This window comes from Ostrea edulis, chromosome 6, assembly GCF_947568905.1.
Source record: "Ostrea edulis chromosome 6, xbOstEdul1.1, whole genome shotgun sequence".
Taxonomy (NCBI): domain Eukaryota; kingdom Metazoa; phylum Mollusca; class Bivalvia; order Ostreida; family Ostreidae; genus Ostrea; species Ostrea edulis.
The window spans coordinates 55,118,432-55,134,274 of NC_079169.1; the positions used below are offsets into that span (position 1 = coordinate 55,118,432).

Below are 15,843 nucleotides of genomic sequence, written 5' to 3' on the forward strand. Positions count from 1 at the left end.
TTAGACCTTTCTTCTGATAGGTCACATGAGCTCACTGAATGCTTCTGTTGACTTGATTTTTTGTTAGAAGTTTTCATCGTCTAACAGTAGATACAGTTCCGCATCACCAATAACAAAGTTGACAAATTCAGCCACTGTTTACATAAGGGTGACCAGGGTGTAGCAGACGAAATTTTAGACATACACCGTTTTACAGAAATGATTTATTATTGATGAAAGTCCACTGCTTGGAATACAAATAAAATCATAAATACATTTTGTGATGTTGATTTCATCTATTCATAGACTTCTGTTGTAAGCGGGAGCGATGGCTTGCCTAGATGTGTATTGCTATTTAGTAAAAGTACCTGTAACCTACTTTTAACAAATGTTCATACGCACAGTCGTGACCTCTGTTGATCCCGTATAGGCATTTATACACTGATAGATATGTATTGCTCGTAATAGTGTTATATAAGAGAAAACAGTTGAAAATGTAAATATCATGTTTTAATGTACGATTTTGACCCGATTTATTTTTTCAAATTTCTGATATTTTAATATTCTTTCCAGAATACACTGCACATTAATTAGAGCAAATACTGTCATCAACATCAAACAGAGTATCACAGAAAATGAATCCATATTGTTGAGAATACAAAACATGGACATTGTATATAACTTGATTAATAACACTAACACTTTATAACTCCAAGAACAGAAACCAGGAAGTGGTATGCCATATTGAACATGCTCACGTACATGCATGTAGCGTATTGTACATGTTGTATTTACGTCCATCTGAACATCGATAACACAATGGCATATATTATATGACAATATAGTTCTTTTCCTCTAGTTCTTTTCCTCTCCATACGCAGAAGGATGCATGGCAAACATGTGAGAAGAGAATTGGCTACATTGTAAAGCGTTGGAACTTGGCAAGTGTCCTAGTTCGATGATCATCACATAATACTACACTTTTCCCCAACTTTCTCCATCTCTTTTTCGTACTCTTTCACTTCCTCCAAGTAGGATAATGGCGGCCACCTGTGTTCCTCTACATGGTCCTGGTTACTTCCGGTCAACAATGAAAATTCCTCCCTCTTTTCAAAGGCGATGTAGTTGGATGAGATGAAATGTAAACACCAATTAGAGAGCTGATCTGCATTATGGAGCTGCAAAAATACAGTTCTGTTATTCATTTCATATTACTGTTATTTCCTATTTCTAGACTTTAAACCCATCTTTTCGATAAAAAAGAAAAAGATTGTTTGTAGTTGTTTCGTATGGTTGTCGATTCTTACCTGGGAAGTAAGTAACAGTCCAATGACGTCAATATCTGATTTTTCTATTTGTTTGGTCACGCTTCGGTCCACTTCTTTTGTTATGTAAAGTTCACATAAATTTATCAATCTCTTCTGACAATATTCATCCGCCAAAACCATTATTCCAACAGAGTCCCCATCTTCAATGGGTGCGTGGTCTGTGTAGAGGTATTCTAAGAGGGCCGAGAAACATTCTGACGTCACGTCTTGTAGTTTGACCTCAGATACGTTGCTTAGACTTTCCACAAAACTTCCTCCAAACATTGCTGACATAACTTCGCATCTCGCCCCGAGGACAACTTTATTAGCATAAATCGCAGTCCCTGAAACGGGATTAAATAAATGAAATGCACAATTCTAGTACACAATAGTTTGAGTTCTATGTACATGGGGCTCTCTACACACTAATCACTCTCTGGACAAGCCTTTAAAGTTATTCACAAACATGTCATCTATAGATTAAATAGTCTACAACTATTCCCGATAAACACCATTATTAAGTCCGAAGCGTGGGTGTTGGTTTTATGAACCAGAATGACTATAGTAGTACCGTTATTACATTTTAAAAAGAAACCATTGAGATATTCAATTATAATACATGATTTCGAACTTTTATAAATCATTCGCGTGATCTTTGAGTAGATCCCCCTAAGCGCACATAAAAATATTCCATCGTTATTTTGTGATAATTCAATCTACGAGTCTCGGCGCCCTCCTCGGTCGCTTTTTTTCTCCTCAATTTAAAGACATCTTCCAGTACAGCACTAGTATCTTTTGATTAAGGTAGCTCACTACACTTTATGGCACTACGTCACAAGATGGCGATTTAAATGTTTTGTGAAATCATTTGTATCGATCGATTTGTTTGTCTATCATCGTAGCTCAGTGGTTAAAGCATTGGACTGGTGAACCACAGATCTCGAATTCAAAGCCGCCAGAGTCTTTTGTTCATATGTGTTGAAATAAATTTTTGAAAATAATGTTTTTATCCAAATTTGCATATTTTCTACCTTTTTGGAATATATACTTTTTACATATATTATAATATCTTTTATGATTTAATCAATTCGTACATATTTGAAAATCTATTTCTGGGTGTAGGGAGCCACCTTTAATACTATTAAACATATATAAACAAGAATAAGGAAAACGTGGTAACGGATTGTATAATACTGTTGTATCATGTATCATGCGTGTATATCTAAGAGTGTTACACTTATGTTATATCATCCTCATTGTTACATGTATCATGTGTGTATATCTAAGAGTGTTACACTTATGTTACATTATCCTCATTGTTACATGTATCATGCGTGTATATCTAAGAGTGTTACACTTATGTTACATTATCCTCATTGTTACATGTATCATGCGTGTATATCTAAGAGTGTTACACTTATGTTAAATCATCCTCATTGTTACATGTATCATGCGTGTATATCTAAGAGTGTTACACTTATGTTAAATCATCCTCATTGTTACATGTATCATGCGTGTATATCTAAGAGTGTTACACTTATGTTACATTATCGTCATTGTTACATGTATCATGCGTGTATATCTAAGAGTGTTACACTTATGTTACATTATCCTCATTGTTACATGTATCATGCGTGTATATCTAAGAGTGTTACACTTATGTTAAATCATCGTCATTGTTACAGTGTTTTACCTTCCACGTGAAATATAACGTCAGCATATTCACGGTTATTTAGAAACATCTCCTTCATTCGTTTCCCCGTTTCGTCATTGAGGAACGTTCCAATGCTGGGGTTTAAAAAATCCTCCTCTGTTAAACAGTTTTCACAAATTGTCTGTAGTTTTTCTAGCCCGAACATTTTCGCCACTCTGCTTAAGTCGTGGATTTCTTCTTCAATATCGGACACTTCCTCTGGCAGGTTTGGTAATCCTAAATTGCAAGACATATTTTTAAGGAATACAATAAATAGTACCGATTTCTACAACGATTCGCATCATAAATATAGACAAGGAAGATTTCCTGAATGCTCACCTGTGTACAGAAATTGTAGAACTCGTACAAAAGTTTTCGGTCGGATTCCGTCACAGAGTTGTACCGTCGTGTGTTTTTTGCCAACGTCTTCTTCTAATACTGTGGCTATGCCTTCCACGGAGCCAGATATCAATTCTTCTGTGGTGAAAGGTTCGTCCTCAATTTTGGATAATTGGTTTTTCTACAAAATATGTCCAACACATCTAACTCTTATTTCAATTTCATTTCTAAGATTTAGAGCATGCAAAACACCCGATAATGAAGGTTGGATTTTGAGAAAGATAAGCACCACCTGTCCACCGTGTGAGAACTTGAAGACTCTTTGGAAGAACTTGGACGCTGTACACAGCACCAAGCGATGGGCCTCCAACTTATGATTGCCGTCCAGTATGAAGGTGACATCTGTGTAGTTAGGATTCTGTAACGCTTTCATCCAATCAGAGCTGAAGGTTGATGTCATAATTTCTACCCAAGGAGCCTTACCTGCAAGAGCAATGTGTTGATGAATAACACTCATTTGGTGTATCCCGGTACTCTAACCTATTGTAAGGCTGTGGTTGGTATTTGGCGTATACCGGTACTCTAACCTATTGTAAGGCTGTGGTTGGTATTTGGCGTATACCGGTACTCTAACCTATTGTAAGGCTGTGGTTGGTATTTGGCGTATACCGGTACTCTAACCTATTGTAAGGCTGTGGTTGGTATTTGGCGTATACCGGTACTCTAACCTATTGTAAGACTGTGGTTGGTATGATTTTTGATCGCGATTCCAGTTCAATGGTTTGGAGTTTGTTTTTTTTTTGGTCTATTCGAGGTTATCTCATTCATATTGAGACAGAACAAACAAAAACACGACTCAATTACGCAAAAAAAATATTCTTGGAGCTTGATCACCATGGCCAGCAGAGAATTCATATCTTACTCAGAGTTGGAGTTACAAAGGTATATCTTACAAGTTGTGTTATGTCTTACTCACCGGCAGGGGGCATGACAGGCGCCACCGGCGGAGGCTTCTTTTTCTTTTTAAACAGTGGTCCGGCGAATCCTTTCGATTTTGATTTTTTCACTCTTCTAAAGTCAACTGAATGTTTAATCTGTTTAGAAAGAATACTATATCATTCAATTGACCTTTACGTCATCACTCAGCAGTGAAGAGATGGTGTGAATATTACAAGATACTAAAAGGACCTACCGCAGCAGAGAAACACTCCTGCAGCCCTATCAGGTGAAGTGAGCTTGTTTCACAGAATGAAGCACCAAGCTTTTTGGCCATGGCTTTTCCCTCCTCCGTAGTAACAAACTCTTCACTTCTTGATGATGTGGACCGCAAGTCTGAAAAATAGACGAAAATATTCCAAAACTGAATATAATAAGTAATCAGTGAAGGCGGACCATGAAATTTTTTCTCGACGTTTAGCAGTCTAGAATTAGACAATACAGCAAAAATTTTCTTTGAGTTGGGACCATGAAGGTTAAGAAAAAAGATTATAATTTGAGAGAGGTTTATGGATAAACGAGAGAATTTACCGATTTTGCAGCCAACCAACATGACTGGGATGTCGGGACAAAAATGTCTGAGTTCCAGTATCCACTTGGATTCAATGTTATCGAAGGAGCATCTATTTTCTATGCTATAACACAAGAGAAAGACATCCGTCATGGGGTAGGACAGGGGACGCAACCTGTCATAGTCCTCCTAACAAGTGAAAAATAATCTTAGAATCATGTATACAACCGTGCAAATCTTTTGGTTCCTCTCATCTTTCATGTAACGAGCCTTATTCTTTTTTCATATTCACATAATCATCAGTAATAGTAATGAAGATACATATTAATCATTTTATACATTCTCACACCATCTCACTACTAGTTCAGCATTATTGGTTGAATACTTCTTATTCTAGGTTACAGATCAAAAATAATTTTTCAGTTTTCCCAAAGTCTGTCAAATTTCAAAACTTCACATGATTTAATTGCTACAAATTTTTCAACTTTGTATTTGAAAGAAAGATAATGTATCAGCCCAGTAATATGAGGAATTTTGTTCTGTTTTGAACAATTGAAAACATATTGTTTGGTATACAGAATTATGAAATTAACAACTTTATTACACAAACTGAAAGGTGTTTCACCAAAAATAACATTACTAACATTAAAACCAATTCTTTTTGATGTTTTTTGATGCCGTCACAGACTTTATTTTATATCAATTTATTTCTTGGGTGTTGTAATATATATATATATATATATATATATATATATAATGTATATGTATATAATATATATAATGTATATACTGTGTATAATATATATATATATATATATATATATATATATATATATAATGTATATAATATATATATGTATATACTGTGTATATAATATATATACACACAATGATGCTTTCCCTCACAGCTATCCACATGACAACAATAACGCAATTGTAGCTGCACAATAAATTTGCATCCGCTTATCAACACGGATTTGTAAATTATTGATGTAAAATCACAGGGTGTGAGAAAACAAAGAATGTACACAGTTTAGGGATGGGGTGGAAATTAGATTTCTTTAGCCAGCATACTCAACATTTTCAGTATAATGTAATGAATATAAAAATATTATAATCATATACAATGTCATGTATTCTACTTGTAGCAGAAACAAAATTCTAGTACACGCACCTGTCCGGCTGTATCCCACAGTCCTAGGCAGTAGGGAACCCCATCAACCATTACATTGGCCGAATAATTATCAAATACTGTCGGGATGTATTCCGCCGGGAAGGCGTTGGTGGTGTAAGCGATGAGGAGACAGGACTTTCCCACACCCCCGTCCCCCACCACCACTAACTTCAAGTTCTCCATAGAATGATCTAGTGGCATTCAATATTAATTCAATATTCAATTATAGACAGAAAAAAATGCAGGAGATATACAAAGAAATATGTTAATGCTAGCTGCAATAACCTGCAAGTATAGCTGCACCATCGAAAATCTAATTAGATTGACCATGTCACATAGCATAATCATACAATTCAAAATTATTTATGTTTTCCTTCGATACATAACTTTAAGAGGAGCAGATCATATTATGGCATTTCATTTGAAATATTGATAAGCGTACCTACCGTAGGAAGTAAAATTCTCGTCCTGTTTGTCTATTAGTTATAAGTAGCAACACAATAACATGTTCTATATATTTATAACACAGTGCTGTAAGCGATATATAAATATTAACCAATCAAAAGACAAGCTATATATACACATCCAACCTTTACGTTAAAAATAACTCAAGGGATAATCTCGAGGCGGATCAATTGAAAAATCGTTGGGGAAATAATACACAGAGGCGTTTTAGATTAATTTTCAGATCAATGCTAGTAATTTTAGCGATAAAAGAAATAGAATGGAGGAAGGGCCGTCCAAAAACAACACGTAGACAAACGGTTGAGACAGAATTGAAAGAAATCAGGCTAATTTAACTGAATTTGAAAGAGGAAAAAACCCCACCTCAGAATACACGAGGGGGGACATTTCAAGTCCTTGCCCTATGTGCCTCTGGGTGCAATAAGGATTAGGTAGGTGTGCATGTTTGTAATTTTTTTGTGATTAACATGGATAGATACCGGTATTTACTGAATAAAGAAACATTTGATATTTTTTCCCTATCATTTTACTTTTTTGTTACCGAGATATGCCCTATGTCGTTAAACAGAGGACGTGTGTGTAAGCCCTAACCCCCTGCTCGTTAAATAAATTATTTTAAGAACCCAAGGTACACATAAAGACGTTCGAGTAAATACTACAACATATTGATTAAGTCTGATTAGATTTAAACCCCTCCGCTGAATGTGATCTCGGAAAGCGGAATAAGAATACGTCTCGACTGACTTTTTAAAAAATGACAACCAAAAGCCGTGTGCATTGACACATTAAAAGAATGGCGATTTGTAAATAACCATATATCTAAACTTTCCGGTAGGGCAGTGTTTAGGAATCATTAACGCTGAAAGAAATGCAGTGATTTGACGTAATCAGAGACGACTGTTTTAGCAGTCAATCATGCTATATGGGGAGTCTACCGTCTAGAAATAGTAAGTAACAGAAAATATTTTAATATTCAATGAACAACCAGAGATAAATTCTGTAGTATCACCCCAATTACCGGTAACCTCCTCACCTGCCCTGAACTGGCAGTGTTCGTGTTGTACATATCCTGCTAGTCCTAACCCAAACTACAGGGTCTAATAGATATTGCCAATTAGAAATGTCCTTGAACCATTTTTAGGTGTGCACATATATTATTGAAACAGTCATTGCACAAATTAAGGTATGTTATTCGTGAGACTGAATATTTCCGATGTGAATCGGGGTAGAGGAAGGATTTGATGTTTCTCTTCATCTCTGGACATTTAATTCACACGATATCTTTGGGTAAATTTTACTTCAGATTTGCTTTGAATATATTTTATTGTAATATAATATTTGCTTTTCATCGATCATGTCTATGTATACAATCATTCGCCATATTTTTTTTTTTTGGTTAAATTTATAACATTAACTTTTGTAGCGAGTTTATTCATCATCATAATCATACACCAAAATAAATAAATACGATCAGTTCTATTTTCATACTCTACATTACCACAATGTCCCCTAATTCTTTACAAACTGTTGATTCATTCTCTCGATGTGCTTCATAATCTCATAATTTAAAACTGATGTTACGGGGGTGCATGAGAAACCTTCAGAAGAAATGCTCTGTCTAAATCATTAATCTCCATCAAACTGTGTCTACAGAACTTCAGATCGATGGCGGCGACATTGGTAAGTGAATGCATGTGTTAGTATTTGAAGATCTGCAATATAATCCGGGTTATAAAAACTAACACTCGTGGTCACTAACAGTTTTGGATATACATGTAGATACGTAGATAGTGTTTAACAATTTTAGAATCCTTAAAAGTTGTGGCTAATACGTGCAGAAATCCCCCCTCCCCCCAAAAAAACCAACAAGTATCGTTTCTAAATGTGGATACACCGCGAGTAGCTCAGTCGTCAGAACGTTCGACGAATAGGACTGACCTAACACAGTGGTCTTTTGAATAGGTCTGGACCAGACTGACCTGACACATTGATCTTTTGAATAGGTCTGGACCAGACTGACCTGACACATTGATCTTTTGAATAGGTCTGGACCAGACTGACCTGACACATTGATCTTTTGAATAGGTCTGGACCAGACTGACCTGACACATTGATCTTTTGAATAGGTCTGGACCAGACTGACCTGACACAATGGTCTTTTGAATAGGTTTGGACCAGACTGACCTGACACAGTGGTCTTTTGAATAGGTCTTGACCAGACTGACCTGACACATGGGTCTTTTTTCGACAAATATTCAACAACGGAAGTGAAAGTCATTGATCTTTAAAGCCGAGGTTAAATGCCGTGGTAGGATAAAAAAAAACCCAACTGGCTACAATGGCATGGCTAAGTTCAAACACACTTTTGATTCTATTGATGTTTCGTGTAATACTTCTGTAATACCTCTGAACATTAATAACAAATACATGTAGTATGTATACTACTGCTGTCACAGTTGGAACAGAGAATTTAAATATAAGACTGTAATCTTATAGACATAATATAAGACTGTAATCTTATACACATAATAGGAGACTGTAATCTTATAGACATAATAGGAGACTGTAATCTTATAGACATAATATGAAACTGTAATCTTATACACATAATATGAAACTGTAATCTTATACACATAATATGAAACTGTAATCTTATACACATAATATGAAACTGTAATCTTATAGACATAATAGGAGACTGTAATCTTATAGACATAATCTATAAAACTGCAATCAATCAGCAAAAAGCGAACATTTATATAGCTGACTGGATTTTACTCTTTGACTTAATTACCTCATTTTCATGTGTTGATTAACAAGGGAGATTTTGTTTCACACTGCAGACATATTTATTATAAGGCCAATTAAAATTAATTAAAAAAAAGGGTCCAACCCGATTTCTTTTATTTTCACAAAAATTACGATTTCAAACAAACTTGCTTCCCAGTGACATGAGTGAATGACTAAAGTCACAGACTGTTGGTTTTATATCTTCTACCAAGGATTCTTTGAATGTTAACTTGATTAACACTTCGTGTGATGCCTTTTGTCATTATTTTTTTTCTCTCGGGGAAATAAAAATTAAATGATAAAATCCTCCCACGTGCCCCATATTTTTTGTGACCCCGGATGATAATCTACTAATTAAGTTGAATTGGCCTAATGACCTTTACAATGAACAAGTACCGGTGCAACACAACATAACCTGAAGTTTATTCTAATTTTAGATTTACAAATGTCATATGTTTACTACGGTGGTTGGTTTAGGACAAGTGGAAGAGACTTTTCTTTCTTTCTTTCTTTCTTTTTTTTTATAACAAATTCGTTCCCATGAAATGAAATTTGTTCCTACGATTTTTTCCTAAGAATTAAGAACAGACTGTATGTTTACACCAACTTCAAATGCCTATGGATAAATCAATACATCAACATAAACTCATTATAGATGTCACCTTGTTTAATTAACATACGTTATTTCTTTCAATCATGCAATCCAAAATAAATCTGCAGTAAATTTAGTAAGCTTAGTTCATACATGTCTATTATATAGATTTGTGACTGTACTTTCGATTTGGAGTGCGATGAACATCAGTTGTAAATTGGTAGGCCTGTCATGTACTTTCAACGACACCAATTTTAGACGACCAAGATCTTAAAAAAAATTACTTCAAGCTTGAATTTGTTATGGAGAAATTTCCTACAATTTCTTACAAATTGACTGCATACATTTTTTATTTTATAAAACTGCTATATTATTTGAAATGTTGTCTAATTCACAAAGGAGGAATACTGTGATATTACACACATGTACATCTTACAACTTGTAATTTTTTTTTTTTTATCAATATTGACATTTTTTATGACATTTTTTTTTATAGTGGCCAAGTATTAACTGAATTTCTGATTATTATTCTATCGCCATTGCGTTATTCTGAACTCTTTATTTTACTGAATTTCTGATTATTATTTTATCGCCATTGCGTTATTCTGAACTCTTTATTTCCAGATTCCCCTCCGTGGACCCAAACTGTCATGTTCTCCCAGAAATATTACAGAGACGGTCTACTGACACTGTCTAAAGGATTCACTAAAATCAACAATAACACCATCGTCAGGACGCGAACTGGTAGGTGACTAAGCATCGGTAGATATATCAGTCACAGATTTAATCAATAATGTTCTTAAACACTACTTACGAAAATGCAAAAGGTTCAAAACAAATTTCATTCAGGACTCATTTCATCGTCGGAAACCCACGGTTGGTCGTACTTCTTTTAGGTTGAATATCGCAATAAGGAATGGTAAAGCGATCATTCGCATATAGAGGCTGAGGCACACATTTTAAAGAAAATATCAGCGTTGTGTCCCACGGGAGGTAAAAAAAAAAAAAAAAGTGCGATCGACCATGGGTTTCCGACGATGGAAGCGCCATGAGTTAACTCCTGTTACGGAGACCAGCTATTTTATGTACAACGAAAGATAACTCTCGCGTAATGTGAGAGTTTTATCCCATCACCCTAGCATAAGCGTTATCTGTGGGCATCCAGTAGAACTTGCTACGCCATACACTATTATGAAAGTCGGTGTAGATCATTGTCATTGTATATCATCTTTGTCACCGTGCGAGTAACCAATTATTTGATTCAGACTCATCAAAATGCAAAACTCTCTATGTCAATGGTACATCCACCTCATTGTTTTTATACCCACTTATCCGAACAATTGATATCATTGTTCAATTCTTATAATATAACTGCCAAACAGTCTTAGTGATTTATTGTCTCTACATAATTCTTCCTTTGATGAGGAGACTGAAATTATGTGGCCTATAAGTAAGAGCGAATTAAACATTGAATATCATGATTTCACGTAAGTCGAAGGGATAATTTTACCAACATTATTGAACAGGAAATGAAGTAACAGATGGTGCAAAATGGAGCAGACCATTTCGGAGGGGAAAACATGTTTTCGAAATAGTATTCCCACGTCAAATGCGCGGGAAACACGCCGCGGTAGGGATAGGTTTGAAAAAGGCAGCTGTAGTCAGTGAATCAAACAAGTCCTTAGTGGGGACTGATGAAAATTCTTGGGGCGTGGATCTAGTGACCAAAGATGTTTCCCATAATAAGCGGAAACTGGGTAAATTCCCAGGAGTTTTGACGAGTTTTCCCGATCGGTTCTACATGTATATTGACATGGATGTTGGCAGCTTACTGTTTGGCCAGGAAGACAAGTTCTTTGGAGCCGCACTGACAGACGAGAAGTTAATAGGGAGCGTGGTATACCCCATGATATCCGCCACTCAGACGGGGGCCACTATCACTGTAGTTTACAGAGGAAAAGGTAGGGGGATCGAGCAAAGGCGGATCTAAGGTATTCATGGTTACAGAGACCAAATCTCCTGAGATTTTTCAATTCTGTTGTAGTTTATACATGTACATGTACCTACGAAAATCACACCATGTAATGACACTCACCATTTTCGCATACTAGAATCTCGGTCTACTCTCAGCCTCCACTGACTGCTCGATAAAGGGCGATCGAAGATCAACAGAATCCTTCATTAGTACGAGTGTGGGATAGTGGAATTCCACCAAGGGGACAAGATTCGCAGTCTAGGATGAGGCTTTGCCGAGTCCTAGACAGCGAATCTTGTTCCAGAGGTGCGATTTCCCAATCTCACACGAGTAAATAACGAAGGATTATTTATCTCACATTTTACACCCAGTTAAGTGCAGGAGCTTTGAGAAATTCAACATTATCAAAATCCTCATTGAAGTTCAATGTAGAAACTAATTAGACAGGCAGAAAGAGCATATCCAATGTTTTACATTATAAGTGTAAAAAAAAAAACACCACCCAAGATTGTCCACCAGAAAGCTATATCAAATTGAAATTTAAGAAAACAATACAAAATGTCAAATATAATAATCTCAACCACATAGAATTACACAGTGATAAGTTATTTCAATCATATAGCTTTACATAGTAATAATTATTACTTATCTAAAACATACATACATGTAGCAACTTAGTAATTTACTTATTTCAATCGCACAGAACTGCAGTTTGAATTTCTTTGAATAATGAATATTGAGCTTCTGACATGCAACTTAAGTTACACAATGCAATCTTTATCTTCATTTTACTTTCAGGTAAACAGATTAATGGTCCGATACGAAAGAAAAGGAAATAGATTCACGATCCCGGGAAATGGATTCACGATCCCGGGAAATAGATTCACGATCCCGGGAAATAGATTTAAAAATCCCGGGAAATAGATTCACAATCCTGGGAAATAGATTTAAAAATCCCGGGAAATAGATGCTCGATCCCAGGAAATAGAGTGATAGATCCACGACTCATCAGAAACAGCTTCGTACTCAGGGAGGAACAGCCGCAAAAATGTTGTGGTTATGACTTGCACAAACTAATTTAAAATTCGCAGAAAAGAATTGATATATTACTTTTATTAAATCATTTAGAATGTTTTTATAAAGGTTATGTGATGCATGATATCATTTTAATATTTCGAGTTCAATTTTCGTAGACTGCAATGATTGTACAGTTTCGTTGGTGTGATATCATGCATGGATATGGTTCCTTTACTTCGAAACAGTCTGTAGCTGTTTATTTCGCAGAAGTTTAGGGTGGGGATATCCACGAAAACCAATCATACACGAAGTATAACGATTTTAATGTATGAGAGAGAGATAGAGAGAGATATGTAATTTTAGACTTTCCTCAAAAAGAGTTTTGGCAAAATATCTTCAAAAAATGACGGAATCAGGGAATGAAGAAATAATGAAAAATTTCTCTCGTGGAAAAGTAATGGGCGATATCTAAACATTTACATTCGCTGTGTGTATTCTGCTCAATTTCTTTAAGGAATGAATTTATCATTTGTTTGTTGGATGGAGGTATACCACGAAAAAAAAAAAAAAAAGAAGACGGAAAACTGTACCACTGTGCGTAGCACATGATGCAAAGCGTTTTCTGTCTTTTTTTTTTTTTTTTTGGTGGTATATCTCCATCTCAAAATAAAAGAAGAAGAAATTTATTCCTTATTATTTAAATTGAAATCCATTGCTTGTCATTCACATTTTGTTTCAATCTGGTTAGATCCGATTTATAGTGACGTCTGTCCGCGTGTGAATATACATGTACCATCTTAAATTGATTTGCGTCGTCCATATTGATAATAATTCCTACGCATTCATCTACACGGGACCTCCGTTTTTAAGGCCATATCCAAAAGGCCCGCTTCCTTTATATATTACTTCTAATACCCGATGCTTGGCATAGTAACGGTCACTACCCATAATAAACACTAGTTTCACACGGCGGCAGGATCCGGAACCACCGGCGGCAAAGCGAGTTCCCTAGCAACTAGGCGGCCGCTAGCAGTGGGGGTTTTGTGGCTAGGGATTTCCGATTTTAGAGCTATATTCTCCACCATCTTTCAGTACTATCAGTACTTTAATTTGAGCTATATTCGGACTACCTATGATTTTCGCTTTGAATATCAGGCGCTTGGTGATGGAGCAGCCTCTCCCTATTTCAAATCACATATCGATGCCCCCGATATCAACAATCGAACCCAAGGACTATAGGTTGTGAAGACACCGACGGAGGCACTAGTTTCTGATCGTCGATGGACATTGCAATACACACCTTGATAGACTGGCTATCTCTCGTTCCCAATGAACCGTAACGCACGTGTTCGTCTGACCATTTGTAACATAATGCACATAGTGTATAAGTTTTCGAGACACCATAGTGGACAATGCACCATTGCTTTCAAGGTGTAGATTTACTACATGTATATTAGTGTATTTTCTCTAATTTTATGAATGAAAATGATATGACGACATATATAATATACATTGTATATACGGTAATTATGGTACACAATGGTGAAACTGCGATAAGGCCGATGTGAATTGGCGAAATTTGTTTGTTAACAAACAGGGGCCTTTACAGTTTGTTCGACATTATCTTTCGGTCCTTGGTCAAAGTGATACAGGAAAGGGTCATTTTCCAGCAGGCTGACCTTGGCCAGGGAGATACTGCTGTTATTGTTAGTCTGTGTTTTCTGTTTAGTTGATAAAATTGCATAAACATTTACGGAAGTCAAGGACTGTTTCGGGCTTGAGACTGATTCCACGCCTGGATCTGAGCAACACGAGAATCTTATGACCCCAAATGTAACCTGATTAACTGTACAATCTAAGTCGATATATAAAAGTCCATGTTATACAGTTATGTCAATTCTATGCTATCATAGTACATTTGAAACGTTTATCTTAAAACACTGTAGAAGATATTGAATATATATGTATGATTAAGTAATATTCAAAGTTATTCAGCTAGATACAGAAATCATGTCTGTCCATCACAGATGTTTACGAGGAATGTTTGAGCAGGAAACAGCCCGCCACTAATGGCAATACCAAATAAATATTTGGACAAAAGCCATGTGACCATCAGAATCAGAATCCTTAACACTGTTTAGCGACAACTATCTTTTTATCCCTTAAAAAGAATTCTATCACGGTTCCACGTGGGGATCCGGGTTAGAATCTAGGTCCCCTGTACCCCTTGCTTGTCGTAAGAGGCGACTGAATGGGACGGTCCTTCGGATGAGACCGCAAAAACCGAGGCTCCGTGTCACGATAAAGATCCCTCCCTGCTCAAATGCCGTACGCGCTGAGCCGAGGTTTAAATCTTGCAGTCCATCACTGGCAATGATATGACGTCTCCATATGAGTAAAAAATTCTCGAGAGGGATGTTAAACAGTATAAAACCGACGGTCCACCGTTGGCAAATTATTATTGATAGTTTGACTTAATTTTTTTTTTTATCGCGTTAAAGGGTTTATTGCAGAATTTATACCTTTTAAAAGGTCATATATGGAATGGTTTTATGCCTCCTAAATAATACATATACATGTACCTGTACAAACATTATCATAGTAAAAATAGAAACAATGACTTCATCGCAGTTGTTGGAGAATAACATCCCTTCGATCTTGATATGTTGTTGAAAGTTATAAACCTCACCCTAAATTGGATTCAGTTTTTATTTTCCAACAAACTATTTGGACCCAGGGGATTATTCTTCAACAAATCCTTTGTACAAGGCCATTATGTTTTCTTTCATTTTAATTCATAGCAGGTCAAGTATCTTTAGAAATAGAAGTAGATACGTTTGGTTGGAGAGAAAATCTCCAAGAGAAAGAGGAAACCAGCAAAATGAACTGTAACAAGCCAAGTCTTCTGACCACTGTAAACTGAGTATGACCCCTGGCGTTAGAAGTCGCTTTATATCACTAAAACACGCAAAGAACATTCTCCACGAAGAACACTCTCCACGGTT

At 36.0% G+C, this 15,843-nt stretch overlaps 2 protein-coding genes across 9 annotated transcripts; one reads left to right on the plus strand and one right to left on the minus strand.

Annotated features, from left to right (window-relative positions):
• Positions 1 to 188: 188 nt before the first annotated feature.
• LOC125683480 (rho-related protein racA-like) lies at positions 189 to 6,535 on the minus strand. 4 transcript variants are annotated; one of them, XM_048924692.2, is made up of 10 exons: positions 6,446 to 6,535; positions 6,000 to 6,190; positions 4,846 to 5,014; positions 4,511 to 4,650; positions 4,295 to 4,412; positions 3,608 to 3,801; positions 3,319 to 3,499; positions 2,980 to 3,216; positions 1,287 to 1,630; positions 189 to 1,157 (listed from the first exon to the last, which is right to left on the minus strand). In XM_048924692.2, exons 2-10 carry the CDS (start codon positions 6,180 to 6,182, stop codon positions 945 to 947), a joined length of 1,779 nt encoding a protein of 592 aa, XP_048780649.2. In that variant the 5' UTR covers positions 6,183 to 6,190; positions 6,446 to 6,535; the 3' UTR covers positions 189 to 944. The 4 variants fall into 4 exon arrangements, with proteins under 4 accessions (XP_048780649.2, XP_048780651.2, XP_055996058.1 ...); XM_048924694.2 differs by having other exon boundaries at positions 3,611 to 3,801; positions 6,446 to 6,534; XM_056140083.1 differs by having other exon boundaries at positions 3,611 to 3,801; positions 6,442 to 6,505.
• Positions 6,536 to 7,160: 625 nt separating this feature from the next.
• On the plus strand, positions 7,161 to 12,980 carry LOC125683491 (protein gustavus-like). Of its 5 annotated transcripts, none has more exons than XM_056140087.1 (6): positions 7,173 to 7,411; positions 8,118 to 8,144; positions 10,471 to 10,590; positions 11,373 to 11,837; positions 12,620 to 12,652; positions 12,695 to 12,980. In XM_056140087.1, the coding sequence occupies exons 1-4, from the start codon at positions 7,387 to 7,389 to the stop codon at positions 11,834 to 11,836; spliced, it is 636 nt and encodes a 211-aa protein (XP_055996062.1). In that variant the 5' UTR covers positions 7,173 to 7,386; the 3' UTR covers position 11,837; positions 12,620 to 12,652; positions 12,695 to 12,980. The 5 variants fall into 5 exon arrangements, with proteins under 5 accessions (XP_048780675.1, XP_055996062.1, XP_055996061.1 ...); XM_056140085.1 differs by having other exon boundaries at positions 7,175 to 7,411; positions 11,373 to 11,807; XM_056140086.1 differs by having other exon boundaries at positions 7,174 to 7,411; positions 12,620 to 12,980.
• The last annotated feature ends 2,863 nt before the right edge of the window (positions 12,981 to 15,843 follow it).

Bases quoted from the DNA above. Each gene is read 5' to 3' on its own strand.
- LOC125683491 (XM_056140085.1), top strand. From the start codon at position 7,387: ATGGGGAGTCTACCGTCTAGAAATA. The intron at 10,591-11,372 runs GTAGGTGACTAA...ATTATTGAACAG, and splicing joins CATCGTCAGGACGCGAACTG to GAAATGAAGTAACAGATGGT. The intron at 11,808-12,619 runs GTAGGGGGATCG...TTTTACTTTCAG, and splicing joins TGTAGTTTACAGAGGAAAAG to GTAAACAGATTAATGGTCCG.
- LOC125683480 (XM_048924692.2), bottom strand. From the start codon at position 6,182: ATGGAGAACTTGAAGTTAGTGGTGGTGGGGGACGGGGGTGTGGGAAAG. The intron at 4,651-4,845 runs GTAAATTCTCTC...TCTATTTTTCAG, and splicing joins GTTGGTTGGCTGCAAAATCG to ACTTGCGGTCCACATCATCA. The intron at 3,802-4,294 runs GTGAGTAAGACA...TTGCTCTTGCAG, and splicing joins GCCTGTCATGCCCCCTGCCG to GTAAGGCTCCTTGGGTAGAA.